At 41.0% G+C, this 22,785-nt stretch overlaps 1 protein-coding gene across 1 annotated transcript in view; it reads right to left on the minus strand.

The window, feature by feature from the left end:
* LOC309553122 (transient receptor potential cation channel subfamily M member 7-like) overlaps nt 1–22,785 on the minus strand; it is a 184,132-nt gene that overhangs the window by 123,322 nt on the left and 38,025 nt on the right. The window contains exons 5-9 of the mRNA XM_082254018.1: nt 12,983–13,196; nt 7,553–7,677; nt 7,298–7,469; nt 4,564–4,738; nt 4,329–4,452 (exon numbers count right to left, since the gene is read on the minus strand). Coding sequence (XP_082110144.1) covers nt 4,329–4,452; nt 4,564–4,738; nt 7,298–7,469; nt 7,553–7,677; nt 12,983–13,196 — 810 coding nt within the window. The remainder of the gene's footprint in view (nt 1–4,328; nt 4,453–4,563; nt 4,739–7,297; nt 7,470–7,552; nt 7,678–12,982; nt 13,197–22,785) is intronic.

Raw genomic sequence — 22,785 nt, forward strand, 5'->3', positions numbered from 1 at the left:
TTCCTTTTTCTCTATTCAGGTGGGATCACCTTAGAGATAGACAGTCAGGATGTTTGCATTGTATTTTTCTTATTGTTTCCCACCAAGTGAGTTTATTTGGTGGAGGGTGCATCAGTTATCATGCACCTCAAACTGTGTATCATACATGTACAGCAGATTGTAAAGATATATTTTTTCACGCTAATTTATTTGTAAATTTGTTTTTCCCTTTTCCCCCTTCTCCAGGTTTGTGGGATACTCCTGATTTTTGGCAGAGTTTTTGATAGGAGGCGGCTGCCTTTAGAGTCAGAGGGACCTGACTCATTTTGGTGTGGGGTGGGTGTAGCACCTTACAGGTAGGTGCTAGGTAAATGTATAGTGGGCCTTGTCTGCCTAACTGCAGGGCTGTGATTTATTCAGTTAGGGTGCCAGGGCATCCAGATGTGCCTGCTGAGGGGAGAAGTATCCTCACTTGGCTCCTGTGAGAGGCTTCTCATAGGGCAGTGTGGGAAGCCCAATCAGGGGACACATCCAAGCTTGTAACTACCCCAGAAGGCAGATTATGCTGCAAAGGATTCTGGGAGTGGGTATAAGTTTGGGGGAAGTGCGTGACGCGGTGTCTTTGGCAGGAGCAGAGTCCCAGGAGGGAGAGAATGGCTGTCTCTCCTCCTGTTTGAGGAAGTGGATGTCTCGGGGTGTTGCCTGAGAATCCAGAGAGAGAGCTGAGTGGAGCTGAAGGGATCCGGTGTGCCAAGAACCAGCGGAGAGCGAGAGGGGTCCAGTCCCAGGAAAACATACACAGGTCGTGAGTACTGAGGATTGCCCCTGGGGGTCTGCCTGAAGAGTTAGAGGAGACCGATCCGGAGGAGGTTCTGGGATCCAGTGTCAGCTAGCTGTAAAGTGGGTACTTAGGTTTAGGATCCTGAAGTAGCAGAGGGGGTACATAGTCAGTGGACCCTGAAGAGCTTAAAGTATAAAGGGGGCGCCTGCGGTTTGGGCCCCGAATTGAACAGAGTACCAGTTGAGAGTTGCAGCTATACAGTAATTCACAGCAAGCTACCTCCAGCCAGTGTCAGGCTAGAGAGATTGGTCAGAGACTTTGCATTGCAGCAGTGTCAGTAGTTCTATGCTCCACAGTCCTGAGTCTTCTGGATCTAGAGTCGAGGATTCAGCACTTTTGTCAAGTTACAGTGTGTTCTAGCGTCAGTGAGCGCTGGCTGGCGTTGGCTGGTGTCAAGGCAGCGTTAACAGACATAAAGTCCCAAACTGTATCTAGTTAAGCCTATAGGAGTATCCCACTCATTTCCTTCTACCATCCCCTTTATCTACAATAAAACCATAAAACAAAGATGCAGAAGTTGTCAATGTCTGCAGTCATTGAGCATGGACTCCCATATTGTTGAGTGGATTAGGCAGTGGCTGAGTGACAGACAACAGAGGGTTGTAGTCAATGGAGAACATTCAGAACAAGGTCATGTTACCAGTGGGGTACCTCAGGGATCTGTACTGGGACCAATTTTGTTTAATATCTTCATAAGTGATATTGCAAAAGGCCTCGATGGTAAGGTTTGTCTTTTTGCTGATGACACAAAGATATGTAACAGGGTTGATGTTCCTGGAGGGAAACGCCAAATGGAAAAGGATTTAGGAAAACTAGAAGAATGGTCAGAACTCTGGCAACTGAAATTTAATGTGGATAAGTGCAAGATAATGCACCTGGGGCGTAAAAACCCAAGGGCAGAATATAGAATATTTGACACAGTCCTGACCTCAGTATCTGAGGAAAGGGATTTAGGAGTAATTATTTCAGAAGACTTAAAGGTGGGAAGTCAATGTAATAGAGCAGCACGAAATGCCAGCAGAATGCTTGGATGTATAGGGAGAGGTATAAGCGGTAGAAAGAGAGAAGTGCTTATGCCGCTGTACAGAACACTGGTGAGACCTCACTTGGAGTATTGTGCGCAGTACTGGAGGCCATATCTCCAGAAGGATATAGATACTCTAGAAAGAGTTCAGAGAAGAGCTACTAAACTAGTACATGGATTGCAGGAAAAAACTTACCAGGAAAGGTTAAAGGACCTTAACATGTATAGCTTGGAAGAAAGAAGAGACAGAGGGGATATGATAGAAACTTTTAAATACATAAAGGGAATCAACTCGGTAAAGGAGGAGAGCATATTTAAAAGAAGGAAAACTACCACAAGAGGACACAGTTTTAAATTAGAGGGGCAAAGGTTTAAAAGTAATATGAGGAAGTATTACTTTACTGAGAGAGTAGTGGATGCATGGAATAACCTTCCTGCAGAAGTGGTAGCTGCAAATACAGTGAAGGAGTTTAAGCATGCATGGGATAGGCATAAGGCTATCCTTCATATAAGATAGGGCCAGGGACTATTCATAGGATTCAGATATATTGGGCAGACTAGATGGGCCAAATGGTTCTTATCTGCCGACACATTCTATGTTTCTATGTCTCAGTTCTCACACCCAGGGTCGCAGCTCACATGGGCTGGAGAGGTAACCGGTAACAATGGCAGACCCACATCAGGCCCAATGCCTGGAAAACCTGCTACAAATATAATAAAAATGATATAATAATTATTTGCAGGGTTCCTTTAAACCTGTAAGGTATGTCAAGGGTTTATATATGATAAAAAGTTGGAGAAATGATGCTTTATAAAGTTAGAGGACCTGAAGGAAAACAGACTGTGACTACCAGGCCTGTATCCTGACTAATGCCATGTTGAAATTTCCCATCAATCCAATAGGTGGAGACAACAAAGAAAGGTTCCAGATTCAGGAGTTTTTTAAATGTCTGGAGATACCATACCCTCAACATTGCTCTATTGGAATGAACTGTGAATTTGGGAAGGAGCAGAATGCCATTGCCTGCTTTGTCTTTAATAGCAAATGACACCTATTGTGAGACAAACCCACAGACCTCTATTACTAAGCTCTCTCTCTAGCTAAAAATGCTAGTTGTCTCTTACATGTTGAAGCTATTGCATCAGTCTGAATCTCTGACCTGGAACAAGGATGGGGATAATGACTTCTGTCTTACCTCCAATTTTCCCAATGTGCGTAATACCATTCAAGGTCAGTGACTCAGAAAGCATTCAAGTTAGTAGGTCAACATAACAGCCAGTCAGATAATGTTCATAATTTGGTAATGACAGGTTTACTGTAAATGCAGCACCATTTCAGCCCAAATTTACTCTGCTGAAGTATAACCCATACAAGATGAATTCTCATTGGTTTTTACGCATTAACACACTTAATAATTAGCCCCAAAAAATAAGAACTGTCTACTTATCAAGGCCTAAATGAAACCCCGACATTCTAGAAATGGATTCCCATTTCAGCTTCAAAAATTTCCCACAAAAACGCTCTGATTACTATTGGGTGTGGTGGCTTCATTTGTTTTCTTTTCTTTAAAGGATAAGTCCACCCTAAAACTAAAATCCCTGGATCTATAGATCTCCACGTTCTAACACTAACCTATCTAACCCTGTAAAGAAGAAATCAGTATACTTACCTTTTTTTGAAGCCGATCTGGTCTCCAGAGGCAGAAGTTCTGCAGAGGACATGGCCGACGACGGCTGTGAAATGAATGGGATGTGACGTTACCCATAGACTTACTATGGGGCTTTCGTTGTTGGCTGTGTCCTCTGTACCCGCCTCCACAGCGAAGCCGCGGCTGACAGCTCAGCGTGTGATCGAGTTGGATCAGCTTCAAAAAAGGTAAGTAAACTGATTTCTTCCTTACAGGGTTAGATAGGTTAGTGTTAGAAGGTGGAGCTCTATAGAGGCAGGGATTTTAGTTTTCGGGTGGACTTATCCTTTAACTTTTTTTTATTTTTACCTGGCAATCTGGCCAGTAACATACCTCCTGTATTGGCATTTTTTTCCACTCTGGATGAAGGAGCACAGGGGCTACTTTTGAACACCAGCATTGTCAGTCTGGGAGGAGGGGATTGTTAGATGTACTAGCAGATATAAATACACTAATAAATTGAAGCCAAACTCCAGCTAATACTTTATAAGTAGCTACAGCAAACAGTTTTTGGGATAAAGGTTTTACATAAATAATTAAAAGCTGATCATTGTACCCCACCCCCCTGCCAGTGTTAAATTGTTTGTTTCATCTCTGTAACTGATACATTCTGCTGGAGAGCTTATTCTTGTGAAAATAAACAGGCTTACTGGCTGGATCACCTGATCAAAATAGAAGAAAGAAAGCTTAAAAAAAGAAAATTAATGCAGCCATGACATCTAATAAATGTACTGTAAATAAGTGAAGCACATATTGCCACTGGAAAAATCATTAGAAGGAAAATCACTAAACTCACTAAGTGTTTGGTCCTCATACAAGCCATTAATGTCTGGAACATGTGCACAGTTTCACAATGACTTAGGCTGAAGGATTTCTTTACAGTGGCAATAATATCGGACTCTGAGCCTTCCATGAGATTTCTATTAATGGGAATAAAAGAGAGGGTGTTATTAAATAACAATGTGGTTACTAGTAGTTACAAGTGTTTTTCATTAACACATACGATAATCATTCATTAGAACACATCTTACCCCTGGTTCTCGGTCTGTTTATACACATATGCCAAGAGATCTGCGGCTCTGCCACTTCCTTCACATACCACCACTGGCACTGGAGGGCTTTGCTGAAGATACTCCAACACTGTCAGGATAGTACTGGGTCCACCTTCTAGTATTAGAGCCACAATTGGTATTCGCTTACCAGTTCCTAAAGACAAAAATCATATTTACACAACATATACAAAAGTATATTAAAATACTACTAAGGATGAGTACTGTTAAAAGTAAGAGGATCCTATTCTAAAGGAAAAGAAGTTGCAATCATTTTAAACTGAAAAAAAAAACAGTAACAATTTTAATGGATGTCAGTCTATTAGGACAACCGTTTTCTATTAATAGTGAGTTTTTTCTTTTCTGCTTTAACCATTTTTACAAAGGTTGGCAAAGACCCTTTAAAAGCTGTACAATGCCACCATTGGTAAAAATATTTATGTAGCACCCTCCTAGGTAGGTGCTAGAGAGTGAGTATAGTTTTTGGCTCTGTCTGCCTATCAGAGGAGCAGCAGATAAATTATATATTTCTCTCTGCTTAACAAGAAGTAGGATCTGTGAGTTAGGTCTACTTAATGTGCTCAGTGTCTGATTCATGTGGTCTAAGGGAGTGTCCCCACTGATCCAATGGGGAGGCACATTGGATAGTGGAGGAAACCTGACTAATGGGCACACAGGCTTTGATACAGCCCCAGTGATTGGCACAGATTGCTGTCTCAGGGCATTGTGGGGTGTGGTATAAAAGCCAGGAGCACATGTGCTTGGGGTCTTTAGCTGGTGAGTAGAGTCCCCGAAGGAGGGTGGCGACTGCCTCCTCTTCTTCAGTGGTTGGTGTATGGTCACAGGCAGTCGGCCTGGTGAGCCAGAAGTGTGGAGCTGAACCCAGAGGTCCAGAAGAGCTAACTAGGAGGAGTTGAGGCACTGGAGAACCTGAAAAGTAGTATCGTGAATACAAGGGATCATGTCTAAGGGCCTGACCAGGAAGGGGGCCACTCCGGAGTAGAGTAGTCAGAGGATGGGTGTCAGCTGGTGGATAGAAAGGGGGTACTAGGCGAGTACCCTGAAGATAAGTGCTAAATAACATTACTTCAGATTTATCTAGTGGCAGGATGAAGATGCAGCCTTGCCGCATTTTCAGATAGAAGTCCACAGCATTGGGAATAGTTCAAGTGTTGGAGTATCCCACTCATCCCTTCTCCCATCCACATCTAAAATAAAACAACAAAAAACAACAACCCCTAGACTGTTCATTGACTGAGTCAGGAAAGTAAAGTGTTAAGATTCTGCATGCAGTTGCTATCGGTAACCCAGAGGGTTACAGCAGACCTCACAGGGGCAGTGCTACATTTGTGATATTGAACAATAAAGGAGCAAGAAAACACTTGTTGATTGCTGAGGTCATCTTTGTGCTTTCTTCTCCTGTAGGTGCATTCCCTGTGTTAGACTGGCGGCACTGTGTATTGTAATAAAATATACCCTGATTGGCAACACTGCTGACCCTCATACTCTTAGGCCTTGTTCACACCTGAGCGTTTTTCAGCTCGTAAAACGCTCATCTCTGAAGTTCTAAAACGCCCAACAAGCAAAATCCCATTAATTTCAATGGCCCCTGTTCACATATGAGCGTTATGTCGCCTGAAGCTCAAAAAAGTACATGAGCTTCTTTTTTTGGCAGAATACAAGCGTTTTTGTTAGATGTCAATGCCTGCCTCTAAACACCTGCAAAAAACGCCTGAAAAAAGGCTTGAAAATTATACGCTCAGGTGTGAATGGAGCCTGATGCCCCATACACACGTGCAGATTATCTGCAGACTTTTGTCTGCAGACTTACCAAAACCATATAATATGAGGTCAAACCTAAACACTTTCAATTTGTATGCAATCCAGCAGGCCCTTGCACTACATAGAAAAGGTAAGTCTGCAGACAAAAGTCTGCAGATAATCTGCACGTGTGTATGGGGCATTAGTCTAATGCCCTGTACACACTATCAGATTATCTGAAGACTTTTGTCTGCAGACTTACCAAAACCATATAATATGAGGTCAAACCTAAACACTTTCAATTTGTATGCAATCCGGGAGGCCCTTGCACTACATAGAAAAGGTAAATCTGAAGACAAAAGTCTTTAGATAATCTGATAGTGTGTACAGGGCATTAAGCTGGTCATGATTCTAAATTCGATCAGTGTAGCAGGGACCAGACAAATTTAAATTCATGTGTGCCCACTGTGGTTGTGCAGAAGTCGATCTACTGATCAACTTCTGGTAAACCTCCCTGAGGGTATATTTTCACTCAATCAGAGCCATAGGCAATAGGCTGTAGCACTGATCTGTGTATTCTGATGCCAGGGGGAGTCTCCCCACTGTTAGAATACAATGAAACAGCGGGGAGGATCCCTGCATACAAATAAAATGTGTGGATAGGGAAATGGGATCAGTCTTTCTTTTTTTTTTGTTCAACTCGCCAGTTGAGTGGAAAAAACTGACCCGTATATGGCCAGCTTAAGTGCTGCTGCGCAGTGGGTTACAGTAGGTAAATGTAACATCATACTCAGGTACCTACAGTATGAAATTCGTCAGGAAAATATATATATATATATATATATATATATATATATTTATTTTTTAATGAATACATGAACACCTTAAATGGTGCCTTCATTTCTGCCTGAAGCTCATTAATACAATTGCTATAAAATATATTGGCAAAATTTACTTGAATGGATTTGCTGTAGACAGATTCTACTCTCTAAATCTTTTCGTATAGGAACTTCTGCTCCATGTCGCCCAACTGTTCCATCGTCCACAAGAATGAAATGAGAATGGAGGCTATTAAGGACATGAAGTTTGCTAAGTGGGTTCAGCAGAGCTTGGTATGGTGCTACAATCTTGAAGAAAACAAAAAATTAAGATGGTCACTTCAAGGAGGTGAACAGATAATGAAAACTGTGCATGGACCAAGCCGACTTACATTTCTTCCAACAAGATCCTGTCTACCTTCAACTACACCCCATGGAGCTATTCCAACAGTGCAGACCTTGTGATTTAGGCGGGAGGAATTCTCCTTTAAGGCATCTTCAATGTGTTCAGCAACACCTGCGTCAAAAGGAAAACGCAAACTTATCATGTACTTAGTGATAATGGGTGTATCGTACGCACAATATTTAACTCAACACTAATTCATCAATATATTGCAACCAGTTTCAGAATTTTTAAATACAATATCAAAGAAGCATGCAACAACTTTCATTATCCCCCCAAACCTATCCTTTTCCCTCTTCACCTTTATTTGTTTGGAAGGCACAGTGCATGTTCATTGCAGTTACATACACTGCTTTATGCACACTTACAGTGCCTTGAAAAAATATTCCTACCCCTTGAAATTTTCCACATTTTGTCATGTTACAACCAAAAAAACGTTAATGTATTTTATTGGGATTTTATGTGATAGACCAACACAAAGTGGCAAATAATTGTGAAGTGGAAGGAAAACGATAAAGGATTTTCAACATTTTTTACAAATAAATATCTGAAAAGTGTGGCATGCATTTTGTTCAGCCCCCTTTACTTTGATACCCCTAACTAAAATCTAGTGGAACCAATTGCCTTCAGAAGTCACTTAATTAGTAAATAAAATCCACCTGTGCGTCATTTAATCTCAGTATAAATACAGCTGTTCTGTGTAGTCCTCAGAGGTTTGTTAGAGAACCTTAGTGAACAAACAGCATCATGAAGGCCAAGGAACACACCAGACAGGTCAGGGATAAATTTGTGGAGACGTTTAAAGCAGGGTTAGGTTAGGCAAACCTACCAAGAAATGGCGTCCACCTAAACTGACAGGTCGGGCAAGGAGAGCATTAATCCGAGAAGCGGCCAAGAGGCCCATGGTAACTCTGAAGGAGCTGCAGAGATCCACAGCTCAGGTGGGAGAATCTGTCCACAGGACAACCATTAGTCATGCAGTCCACAAATCTGGCCTTTATGGAAGAGTGGCAAGACGAAAGCCATTGTTGAAAGAAAGTCCTAAGAAGTCCCATTTTCAGTTTTCGAGAAGCCATGTGGGGGGGACACAGCAAACATGTGGAAGAAGGTGCTCTGGTCAGATGAGACCAAAAAATAACTTTTTGGCCTAAAAGCAAAACAGTATGTGTGGTGGAAAACTAACACTGCACATTACCCTGAACACCCCAACCCCACCGTGAAACATGGTGGTGGCAGCATCATATTGTGGGGATGCTTTTCTTCAGCAGGGACAGAGAAGCTGGTCAGAGTTGATGGGAAGATGAATGTAGCCAATCTTAGAAGAAAACCTGTTAGAGTTTGCAAAAGGCTTTAGACTAGGGCGGAGGTTCACCTTCCAGCAGGTCACCGCCGCTAAACATACAGCCAGAGCTACAATGGAATGGTTTAGATCAAAGCATATTCATGTGTTAGAATGGCCCAGTCAAAGTCCAGACCTAGAGTAAATCAAATTGAGAATCTGTGGCAAGACTTGAAAATTGCTGTTCATCGCTCTCCATCCAATCTGACAGAGATTGAGCAAAGAAGAATGGGCAAAAATTTCACTCTCTAGATGTACAAAGCTGGTAGAGACATACCTAAAAAGACTTGCAGCTGAAATTGCAGGTGGTTCTACAAAGTATTGACTCAGGGGAGCTAAATACAAATGCACGGCACACTTTTCAGATAATTATTTGTAAAAATGTTGAAAACCATTTATAATTTTCCTTCCACTCCACAATTATGTGCCGCTTTGTGTTGGTCTATCCCATAAAATACAATTATGATTTTGGTTGTAACATAACAAAATGTGAAAAATTTCAAGGAGTATGAATACTTTTTCAGGGTACTGTAAAATCTCCGTAGTCAAGATTGCATTATGTGTCTCGGGAGTGAGCAAGAGAGGGTGGCTGCGCTTTTACATACAGTGTGACCATGGGGAACGAACGTCGATTGGCTCACAGCAGCAAAGTAAAGGAATTTGAAGGAGGACGAGAACAATAGAATATACCTTATTAAGTTAAGAATACATACAGTACTTGAATAGATTTTTTTAGTTTAATGTCACTTTATCTCTGCCTGCATTTGCTACTGCATAAATCTGAACAGAGGAAGTATGGTTGCTGCCTAGGTAACAGTGGGAATTCAGTAGTGAAGGATAATAGGAAATGGGCAGTAAATACTTACCTCTTCTGCTGCCCGTGCCAGTGAATGCCTTTGTAATGCAGAGAAATTGTCCCCTGAAGATTCTTCAGAAAATACATTTACAAGAGTATTAAACTCCTGGTCCCCCCACTGCACTCAGTGGTTTCCCTGTGCCCTGTAGTGACATAGGGGTTGGTGGGAGGAACCACTGAGGTTTGAGGGGGAATAGAAGTTCGACACTCCCAAAAGTGTCAGTTTCAGAAGAGAAAGTAAAACAGTTCTGGGAACTGTTTTAAATGCCAAAGATTTGTATTTCTGTCCATCCAGATCTGTATGGAAGGGCAGGAGACCTGATTTTTCTCTCCCGTAGTTATGTTGCTAGATATACTGTTTACAATATGTTTTATGTCATTTTACATGGTTATTAATAAAAACAAAAACTGTTTCAACAGTAATGAGACTACAATCTATGACCTTTGTATCTTAACCACCTAGGCGGTAATCCCGAGCGTGACTCGGGGTGGATTTTTCATTGCAGGATCGGTAACCCCGAGTCACGCTCGGGGTGGATGTGCAGAGAGCGCAGCGGTGTTCTCTTACCTTGTCCTGGCGATCCAGCGATGATCTCTCATTGCTGAGATCGCGAGCCGAGAGTCCCGCCGCTCCTCCGTCCTCCGTCGGTGTGATGACTTCCTAGTTCCGTTCCCTGCAGCAGCAATGCTGCATGGGAGCGGAACTAGGGAGGGAAATTCAAAAAAAAAACAAAAAAAAAACGTTGCACAAAACACATTTTATATTATATATATATATATATATATATATGCATATATATATATATACGCATATATATATATATATATATATATATATATATATGCATATATATATATATATATATATATATATATATATATGCACACACACACACACATATATATATATAAAATTATATTATTGATTCAATTATAATTCATGCGTTATATATTTTATATATACAGTGGGTACGGAAAGTATTCAGACCCCCTTAAATTTTTCACTCTTTGTTATATTGCAGCTATTTGCTAAAAATCATTTAAGTTCATTCTTCTTCCTCATGAATGTACACATAGCACCCCATACTGACAGAAAAACACAGAATTGTTGACATTGTTGCAGATTTATTAAAAAAGAAAAACTGAAATATCACATGGTCCTAAGTATTCAGACCCTTTGCTCAGTATTTAGTAGAAGCCCCCTTTTGATCTAATACAGCCAGGAGTCTTTTTGGGAAAGATGCAACAAGTCTTTCACACCTGGATTTGGGGATCCTCTGCCATTCCTCCTTGCAGATCCTCTCCAGTTCTGTCAGGTTGGATGGTAAACGTTGGTGGACAGCCATTTTTAGGTCACTCCAGAGATACTCAATTGGGTTTAAGTCAGGGCTCTGGCTGGGCCATTCAAGAACAGTCACGGAGTTGTTGTGAAGCCACTCCTTCTTTATTTTAGCTGTGTGCTTAGGGTCATTGTCTTGTTGGAAGGTAAACCTTCGGCCCAGTCTGAGGTCCAGAGCACTCTGGAGAAGGTTTTTGTCCAGGATATCCCTGTACTTGGCCGCATTCATCTTTCCCTCGATTGCAACCAGTCGTCCTGTCCCTGCAGCTGAAAAACACCCCCACAGCATGATGCTGCCACCACCATGCTTCACTGTTGGGACTGTATTGGACAGGCAATGAGCAGTGCCTGGTTTTCTCCACACATACCGCTTAGAATTAAGGCCAAAATGTTCTATTTTGGTCTCATCAGACCAGAGAATCTTATTTCTCACCATCTTGGAGTCCTTCAGGTGTTTTTTAGCAAATTCCATGCGGGCTTTCATGTGTCTTACACTGAGGAGAGGCTTCCGTCGGGCCACTCTGCCATAAAGCCCAGACTGGTGGAGGGCTGCAGTGATGGTTGACTTTCTACAACTTTCTCCCATCTCCTGACTGCATCTCTGGAGCTCAGCCACAGTGATCTTTGGGTTCTTCTTTACCTCTCTCACCAAGGCTCCCCCGATAGCTCAGTTTGGCCGGACGGCCAGCTCTAGGAAGGGTTCTGGTCGTCCCAAACGTCTTCCATTTGAGGATTATGGAGGCCACTGTGCTCTTAGGAACGTTAAGTGCAGCAGAAATCTTTTTGTAACCTTGGCCAGATCTGTGCCTTGCCACAATTCTGTCTCTGAGCTCTTCAGGCAGTTCCTTTGACCTCATGATTCTCATTTGCTCTGACATGCATTGTGATCTGGAAGGTCTTATATAGACAGGTGTGTGGCTTTCCTAATCAAGTCCAATCAGTATAATCAAACACAGCTGGACTCAAATGAAGGTGTAGAACCATCTCAAGGATGATCAGAAGAAATGGAAAGCACCTGAGTTAAATATATGAGTGTCACAGCAAAGGGTCTGAATACTTAGGACCATGTGATATTTCAGTTTTTCTTTTTTAATAAATCTGCAACAATGTCAACAATTCTGTGTTTTTCTGTCAGTATGGGGTGCTATGTGTACATTCATGAGGAAGAAGAATGAACTTAAATGATTTTAGCAAATGGCTGCAATATAACAAAGAGTGAAAAATTTAAGGGGGTCTGAATACTTTCCGTACCCACTGTGTGTATATATATATATATATATATATATATATATATATATATATATATACATATATATATATATATATATATATATATATATATATATATATATATGTGTGTATATATATATATATATATATATATATATATGTGTGTGTATATATATATATATATATATATATATATATACACACACACACATATATCTATATATAATATATAATGCATGAATTATAATCTAATCAATAATATAATTTTATTATATATATTATATATTAAATAATAAAATAATATTATTGATTCGATTATAATTCACGTGTTTGTGTTTCAAATTTATCACATCTGGGATGTCTACTAGACTCTTGTTTTGGTCAGGTTTAAGTCAGTAATTACTAAGAATTGTAGGCCTATAATACATAACGCCAAATTTCCATGAAAACAATTGTACCGCTTTTGGTATGTAATTCCTGACATAATCATACCGCCAGGGAGGTTAAAAGTCCCACAGCGTACTCTCTATTTTCTGGTTGTTTGGTAAAAATGTAGGATATGGTACATTTAACATGGCTGGCACCCATACTTTACTAAGAATTGTGTGTATTTTTATCTATTTATCTTGTATGCATGATAATTTTGTTCATTTACCATTATTCAGTCCTCCTGTAAAGATCCAAGATCCTGTGGTTGTGGCCGCTTTCACTAATCCTCTAGAGAGCGCCTCCTTAAAATGAGGATGGAGGTCAAATTTTTGCTTCCCACCATGTACAGAGATAACAAGTTTTGGTAGCTGCATCCTCCATTCCTTAACCATAAGATGAAGTATATCTTCAACCTTACTGTCGCTTGATAGTCTGACATACTAAAAGAAACAAAGATCCACAGATACACATATATACTTTAAAATAATTTATATGTTTATCATGTGCTAATTATTATGTTATGACATACTTTGGGAAAATGTACATTATCATAATAGCACAATAACCTATAATAAATAACAAATATCAGCTTCAATGAATCAAATATTATATATGAATCATGTACTGGGTGGGAGCAGGTCAAGAGGATTTTATAAACTGTCATGTTCAAAATTATAGTGTAAAATGCCACCCAGTGCCCTTGTCATCTAGCATTAATGTATAACTAAGTCAGATACTGGAAGGACATTAATGATATATTATCTTCAGTATTTGCCATTACTATGTGCGAGAAATACGAACGCAAGTTACTCACTAGGAGGAGAGCCTTTGGGGGAATCTAAGATGGAAAAGGACCTGGGGGTTCTAGTAGACGAGAAGCTCAGCGATGGCATGCAATGTCAAGCTGCTGCAATCAAAGCCAACATAATACTGACATGTATTAAAAAGGGGATTCACTCCAGAGATAAAACAATAATTCTCCCACTCTACAAGACTCTGGTTTGGCTGCATCTGGAGTATGCCATCCAGTTCTGGGCACCGGTCCTCAGGAAGGATGTGATGGAACTGGGGAGAGTCCAGAGAAGGGCAACAAAGCTATTAAAGGGACTGGAGGACATCAGCTATGAGGAAAAACTGCAAGCATTGAACTTATTCTCTCTGGAGAAGAGAGGGTTGAGAGAGGATATGATATCAATGTACAAATACCGTACTGTTGACTAGTGATGATCGAACGGTTCGTGTCGACCATCGGTGCGACCCGAACATTGGCTGTTCGAAATTCGGCCGAATTCCGAACTTTTTGCTGAAAATTTTCTAAATTCGGCAACCAGAACCGACCAAAATGCAATGGGACAGGAAATGGGCTTTAAAAGCCCGTGATTGGACCAGAACCATCAGTAAAAGCCAATTGAGGGGGCAGGATAATGCTAGGAATGTGATTGGAGTGACTAGGGGGGTCCAGAGGCCAATCATTAGTGAATATGCCCCCCAGTATATAAGATAGCCCCGCCAAATTCCTAGCATTGTAATACAGGGCTGTGGAAGAGAGTGGAAGCAGTTCTGTTACTTCTGCTTCAAAGTGTCATTTAGCAATTATTAGTGTGAGGAAAGGGATATCTAGTGTAGTTAGGGTACTATTTTCCACTTTAGTTAGCTTTAATAATCTAGTTTCTGTAGGGAAAGTGTTAAGTGCCAGGGTGACCGTAGTGTAGGGTTAACTGACTCTGACTGCTATGGCAGGGTGACCAAACCCTTCCATGTCAGGGTGACTGCTATAGAGAAAAGATTGTTTCTCTTAGGTCACTTATAGAACAGCGATATGGCTTCTCGCCTGTCAGCCTGCTTTTTGCTGCAGGCATTTATAGGGCTTTTTTGAGGACATGTTTGGAGTCAGGCATGACATCTGAACTTCTGTGTATGGATATATATATATATATATATATACACACACACACACACACGTCTGTATATATACACATACACACATATAGGTGTGAAAGTAGCAGAACCCTATGCTTGCGCTAATGAAATAATTAACACCCATATGGCTTCTCTGCTATCACACCTATATGTGTGTATGTGTATAAATACATATAAGTGTGTGTGTATATATACCCCTATACAGAAGTTCAGATGTTTTGCCTGCCTCCAAAGACCCCCAAAAAATGCCCAAAAAAAACGCCTGCAATAACACACCTGGGCGTTTTTTTTGGCGCAGGCGTTTTTTTGGGCATTTTTTTGGGGTCTTTGGAGGCAGGCAAAACATCTGAACTTCTGTATAGGGGTATATATATACACACACACTTATATGTATTTATACACATACACACATATAGGTGTGATAGCAAAGAAGCCATATGGGTGTTAATTATTTCATTAGCGCAAGTATAGTGTTCTGCTACTTTCACACCTATATATGTGTATGTGTATACATACATATAAGTGTGTGTGTATATATACCCCTACACAGAAGTTCTGATGTTATGCCTGCCTCCAATAACCCCCAAAAAATGCCAAAAAAAACGCTTGCTACAAAACCGGCAAGTTGTGAAAATAGCGGAGCCATATCCCTGTTCTATATTAATTCTAATACAAACGATCTTTTTTTTCTGGTTCTGGAAATGCTACAGAGCTGAAACTTCACAGGTACACTTTTTAGACCCCCCCAGACACCAAATCCAAAGAAATCTCATTTTTTTTTCTTCAATAATTTTTTTAATAATTGGCTCTCTATCAAAAATGACAATTTTTAAGAACTTTTTTTGTGTGATTAATAGTCCCTGGGGCATGACCCAGAACCCTAGGCACTTTTTTTAGGGGCATTTATTGGGTTTTAGGGCTTCAAAATTGTGTTTTTTGATTCCAGAAGTTTGGGTCCCATTGATTTCAATGGGGTTCTGAAATCCGAACCGAACTTTCAGGAAATTCGGGTGTTCTGGTCGAACCGAACTTTTCAAAAGTTCGATCATCCCTACTGGTGACCATAGCATAGGGAACAAGCTATTCAGTAAAAGGGAATATAAAAGGACTTGCGGCCATTCGCTAAAATTAGAAGAGAAGCAGTTTAACCTTAAACTGTTTAAAGGGTTCTATACTGTCAGAGCAGTAAGGATGTGGAATTCTCTTCCACAAGCAGTGGTATCAGCGAGGAGAATCGATAGTTTAAAAAAACGATTAGATGGGCACCTTAACGACCACAACATACATGGGTATACAATGTACTATTGACATAAATACATACACACACTCATCATAGGTTGAACTGGATGGACTGTTTTTTTTTTTTTCAACCTCACTAATTATGTAACTATACCATAAGACCCAATACTATGCCTGTTGGGCTATAAACAGTGCATCCATTCACTGCGCTTCACTTTTTCCACATTTTGTTATGTTACAGCCTTATTCCAAAATGGATTATATTCATTATTTTCCTCAAAATTTTACAAACAATACCCCATAATGACAACGTGAAAGAAGTTTGTTTGAAATCTTTGCAAATTTAACAAAAATAAACAATGGAAAAAATCCCATGTACATAAGTATTCACCACCTTTGCCATGACACTCAAAATTGAGCTCAGGTGTATCCTGTTTCCACTGATTATCCTTGAGGTGTTTCTACAACTTGATAGGAGTCCATCTGTGGTAAATTAAGTTGACTGGACATGGTTTGGAAAGGCCACACACCTGTCTATATAAGGTCCCACAGTTATTAGTGCATGTCAGAGAACAAACCAAGCCATGAAGTCCAAGGAATTGTCTGTAGACCTCCAAGACAGGATTGTATTGAGGCGCAGATCTGGGGAAGGGTACAGAAAAAGTTATGCTGCATTGAAGGTCCCAATGAGCACAGTGGCCTACACCATCCATAAATAGAAGATGTTTGGAACCACCAGGACTCTTCCTAGAGCAGGGTGCCTGGCCAAACTGAGTGATCAGGGAAGAAGGTCCTTGTCAGAGAGGCAAACAAGAACACGATGGTCACTCTGACAGAGCTACAGCGTTTCTCTGTGGAGAGAGGAGAACCTTCCAGAGGAACAGCCATATCTTCAGCACTCTACCAACCAGTCCTGTATGGTGGAGTGGCCAGACGGAAGCCACTCCTCAGTAAAAGGCACCTGAAGGGCTCTCAGACCATGAGAAATAAAATTCTCTGGTATGATGAAACAAAGATTGAACTCATTGGCCTGAATGGCAAGTTTCATGTCTGGAGGAAACCAGGCACCGCCCATCACCTGGCCAATACCATCCCTACAGTAAAGCATGGTAGTGGCAGCATCATGCTGTGGAGATGTTTTTCAGCGGCAGGAACTGGGAGACTAGTCAGGATCGAGGGAAAGATGAATGCAGCAATGTACATCCTTGATAAGAACCTGCCCCAGAGTGCTCTGAACCTCAGACTGGGGTGAAGGTTCAATTTCCAACAGGACAAAGACCCTAAGCACACAGCCAAGATAACAAAGGAGTGGCTACCGGACAACCCTGTGAATGTCCTTGGGTGGCCCAGCCAGGGCCCAGACCTGAACCCGATTGAACATCTATGAAGAGATATGAAAATGGCTGTGCACCGACACTCCCCATCCAACCTGATGGAGCTTAAGAGGCCCTGCAAAGAAGAATGGGAGAAACTGCCAAAATATACAGTGGGTACGGAAAGTATTCAGACCCCCTTAAATTTTTCACTCTTTGTTATATTGCAGCCATTTGCTAAAATGATTTAAGTTCATTCTTCTTCCTCATGAATGTACACACAGCTCCCCATACTGACAGAAAAACACAGAATTGTTGACATTGTTGCAGATTTATTAAAAAAGAAAAACTGAAATATCACATGGTCCTAAGTATTCAGACCCTTTGCTGTGACACTCATATATTTAACTCAGGTGCTTTCCATTTCTCTGATCATCCTTGAGATGGTTCTACACCTTCATTTGAGTCCAGCTGTGTTTGATTATACTGATTGGACTTGATTAGGAAAGCCACACACCTGTCTATATAAGACCTTCCAAATCACAATGCATGTCAGAGCAAATGAGAATCATGAGGTCAAAGGAACTGCCTGAAGAGCTCAGAGACAGAATTGTGGCAAGGCACAGATCTGGCCAAGGTTACAAAAAGATTTCTGCTGCACTTAAGGTTCCTAAGAGCACAGTGGCCTCCATAATCCTCAAATGGAAGACGTTTGGGACGACCAGAACCCTTCCTAGAGCTGGCCGTCCGGCCAAACTGAGCTATCGGGGGAGAAGAGCCTTGGTGAGAGAGGTAAAGAAGAACCCAAAGATCACTGTGGCTGAGCTCCAGAGATGCAGTCAGGAGATGGGAGAAAGTTGTAGAAAGTCAACCATCACTGCAGCCCTCCACCAGTCGGGGCTTTATGGCAGAGTGGCCTGACGGAAGCCTCTCCTCAGTGTAAGACACATGAAAGCCCGCATGGAGTTTGCTAAAAAACACCTGAAGGACTCCAAGATGGTGAGAAATAAGATTCTCTGGTCTGATGAGACCAAAATAGAACTTTTTGGCCTTAATTCTAAGCGGTATGTGTGGAGAAAACCAGGCACTGCTCATCACCTGTCCAATACAGTCCCAACAGTGAAGCATGGTGGTGGCAGCATCATGCTGTGGGGGTGTTTTTCAGCTGCAGGGACAGGACGACTGGTTGCAATCGAGGGAAAGATGAATGCGGCCAAGTACAGGGATATCCTGGACAAAAACCTTCTCCAGAGTGCTCTGGACCTCAGACTGGGCCGAAGGTTTACCTTCCAACAAGACAATGACCCTAAGCACACAGCTAAAATAACGAAGGAATGGCTTCACAACAACTCCGTGACTGTTCTTGAATGGCCCAGCCAGAGCCCTGACTTAAAAACAATTGAGCATCTCTGGAGAGACCTAAAAATGGCTGTCCACCAACGTTTACCATCCAACCTGACAGAACTGGAGAGGATCTGCAAGGAGGAATGGCAGAGGATCCCCAAATCCAGGTGTGAAAGACTTGTTGCATCTTTCCCAAAAAGACTCCTGGCTGTATTAGATCAAAAGGGGGCTTCTACTAAATACTGAGCAAAGGGTCTGAATACTTAGGACCATGTGATATTTCAGTTTTTCTTTTTTAATAAATCTGCAACAATGTCAACAATTCTGTGTTTTTCTGTCAGTATGGGGTGCTATGTGTACATTCATGAGGAAGAAGAATGAACCTAAATGATTTTAGCAAATGGCTGCAATATAACAAAGAGTGAAAAATTTAAAGGGGTCTGAATACTTTCCGTACCCACTGTAGGTGTGCCAAGCTTGTAGCATCATACTCAAAATGTCTTGAGGCTGTAATTGGTGCCAAATGTGCTTCAACAAAGTATTGAGCAAAGGCTGTGAATACTTACGTACATGTGATTTTTTTCATTTTTTATTTTTAATAAATTTGCAAAGATTTCAAACAAACTTCTTTCACATTGTCATTATGGGGTATCGTTTGTAGAATTTGGAAGAAAATAATGAATTTGATCCATTTTGGAATAACGCTTTAACATAACAAAACGTGGAAAAAATTAAGCACTGTAAATACTTTCTGGATGCACTGTAGATGAGGAATTGTTTCCCCCCCCCCCCCCCCCCCGACTCACATTGCACGTAAACAAATAGCCTGGTTTTGGCTATCACCTCATACTCCAAACTAAACAACATTGTGATGAACAGGTCAATTCCACTCTAATATGTAAGAAATTAACTTATCAACATCCAACTCCCCCAAGAAATTCATGTCCTTTTGGCAAAATTGGCTGCATACCCCAGGGCTTGCTCCTCCTTATCCTTGGGGGCGATGGTCCAGATACTTGGGACTAGTTAAAGATTGGGATGGAGGACTGTTTAGTCCCTAATCAATCTTGTGCCTTTTTGGAAAACGGATGTTGGACATTTATACCTTGTCTTCTTATGTGACTTACCTTGTAAAGTTACTGTTTAAGTGTTATCTTTTTTAAAAAAGAAAAAAAATGTTTGTTGTTGAACCTTATGCCACAGTTATTTACATGATTATTGCCATATTACCAATAATCAAACCTTATGCTATGTGATAAATACACTTGATTATTATGATTAACCACTTGCCGACTGCCGCTCGACTATTTACGGCGGCAGTCAGCCCCTCACAGGCAAAGTGACGTAGGGGTACGTCACTAGCCTGTGAGGCTCTAGGGGGAGAGCGCGCGCCGCCGGAGGCGCGCTCCCGCCCCCGCTCGTTCACGGACCCCCCGCACGTGTGACCGGCGGACTTCGCTCGCGATTGTCCGTTACAGAGGGAGAAAGGCAGGAGGCTAATGTAAACAAAGCCACCTGTCATTCTCCCCTGTGTAAGAACAGAGATCATACGGTCCTGCTATGCAGGATCGTATTTCTCTGTTGTTACACAAACAGCCACATCCCTTTACAGTTAGAAGCACGCCCCTTCTCCAATAAAGTTAACCCCTTCCCTGCCAGTGTCATTTTTACAGTAACAGTGCATATTTTTAGCACTGATTACTGTAGTAATGTCACTGGTACTCCCAAAAGTGTAAAAAGTTTCAGTCAAGGGTCTGATCTGTCCGCCACAATGTCGCAGTCCCGCAAGAAAAATCGCAGATTGACGCCATTACTTGTTAAAAAAATAAATAAATAAAAATGACAAAAATCTTTCCCTTAGTCAGTAAGCGCAATAACTTTTGCGCAAACCAATCAAAATACACTTATTGCAATTTTTTTTTACCAAACATATGTAGCAGAAAACAAATTGGCCTAAAATGTTAAAAAATTTAGATTTTTAAATTTTTTTGGGGGGAATTTCATATAAAAAAAATGTGAAAAATATTGTTATTTTTGCAAAATTGTCGCTCTTTTTTTGTTTATAGCGCATGATCAAAAAATCACACAGGTGATCAAATATCACCAAAAGAAAGCTCTGTCTGTGGGAAAAAAAGGACGTCAATTTCATTTGGGTACAGCGTCGCACGAATGCGCAATTGTCGGTTAAAATCACGCAGTGCCGAATCGCATAATTAGGCCCTGGTCAGGAAGGGGGTAAAATTTTCCGGGGCTTAAGTGGTTAATAAAGATCTGCCTGATGAAAAAAAAAAGTATAACTAAAGGCAAAATTTTTATTTTTGTTTTGGATATAGTTGAGAGGGATTAGAACTATCAGTTTTTATTGCTGTCTGTGCCCCCATTAGGGAGACACACCCTCTCTATTTGTCATATTTACCATTATCGCAGAAAGCAAAAGAAAATCCCAAATTTTAGGTTGACACCAGAAAAGTGCTGAGCATGCGCAGCTCAGCTTACAGAGGCCGGGGGCCGGGCCAATACTGTGTGGCGGGATGACTAGGTACTGCACATGTGCATGAGTGTCATCATCCTACACCAGCCAATGGAGAAAAAATGAATGGCAAAGCCTGGCACACAGGAGAAGATGCTGGCACCCACGAGGGAGTATTGGGAAAGTGAGTATCCTACTTTTAAATCTGTTTCTGTTCATTGCAACTATGTTCAGAATTATATAGCTAACCACTTCACCTCCAGAAGATTTAACCCCCTTCATGACCAGGCCATTTTTGCGATACGGCACTGCGTAATTTTAACTCACAATTGCGCGGTCGTGCAACGCTGCACCCAAATAAAATGTTGTCTTTTATTTTCCAGAAATAGAGCTTTCTTTTGGTGGTATTTGATCATCTCTGCGGTTCTTATTTTTTACGCTATAGACAAAAAGATACCGACAATTTTGAAAAAAAAAAATATATATTTTTTACTTTCTGCTATGAAACATTGCCAATAAAAATTGTAAAAAATCTAATTTCTTTATTAATTTAGGCAAATATGTATTCTGACACATATTTTTGGTATATAAAAATCCCAATAAGCGTATTCTGATTGGTTTGTGCAAACGTTATAGCGTCTACAATCTATGGGATATTTTTATTTCTTTTTCTTTTTTTACTAGTAATGGCAGCAATCAGCGACTTATAGCAGGACTGCGATATTGCAGCAGACAAATCAGTTACCTAACTGACAATTTTGTCACTTTTTGGGGACCAGTGACACTAATTCAGTGATCAATGCTAAAAAATATGCACTGTCCCTGTACTAATGACACTGGCTGGGAATGGGTTAACATCAGGGGCGATTAAAGGGTTAACTGTGTGCCTAGGTTGTGCTTACTCACTGTGGAGGTGGGTGCTTTGACTAGGGGAAGGCAAAGATCAATGTTACTGCTTAGCAGAAACACAGGATCAATACCTTCCCTTCTGACAGAATGATAATCTGCCTAGTTTACATAGGCGGATTGTTGTTCTGCCTGTGTCCTGTCTAGTCCACGGGTGTCGGCAGACCCGTATTATCACAGCGGGAGCGGGTCGCTGGCAGCGCATGCGCCCCAGACCCGGAAGTGTCAGAACACATACTAGGTATGTGATCTGGTGCAGAGCGGCCGCCCTGCAGCAGGATATCTACGGTGGCTAGTCGTTAAGTGGTTAAAGTAGTGAAAGATGATTAGCTGCCATTAGGCCACATTTACTATAATGGTAGTTTTTAATTATAAAATCATATTCTGTACGCTGGAGACAACACCATACGATAGCTATATAAATTTAAAGTGTATGCCATATAAACTTTGAAAACAACTTTAAAGTGTACTTCCACTTTTGCACTCAAATTCCTGAAAACTCACTTTTCGTTTGTTATGTGTTCCCAGTCACAAGCATACCTACAAGTATTTCTTAGAAGAAGGTCTGAACAATATCAAAGTGTGATCAGGACGAACTAAATTTACACTCATTGTCATACAGTGCAGGAAGCCAGATTCTAAATCTTTAGCCCCTTGTTAGGACAGGCATTGTGAAAATCCAGTATACAACTGATAATGTGATCTGCCAGCACATTACAGACAGAATAATTTATGGCAAACACAGCTCTCCAGACCTCTCATAAACAAAGAGGACTAAGTAGGAGTTTTCAGTGATGCAGTTCTCAGAAAACAGCACCTAAAATGGTAAGCAGCAAT

This window comes from Pelophylax lessonae, assembly GCF_965119305.1.
Source record: "Pelophylax lessonae genome assembly, chromosome: 4".
Lineage (NCBI taxonomy): Eukaryota > Metazoa > Chordata > Amphibia > Anura > Ranidae > Pelophylax > Pelophylax lessonae.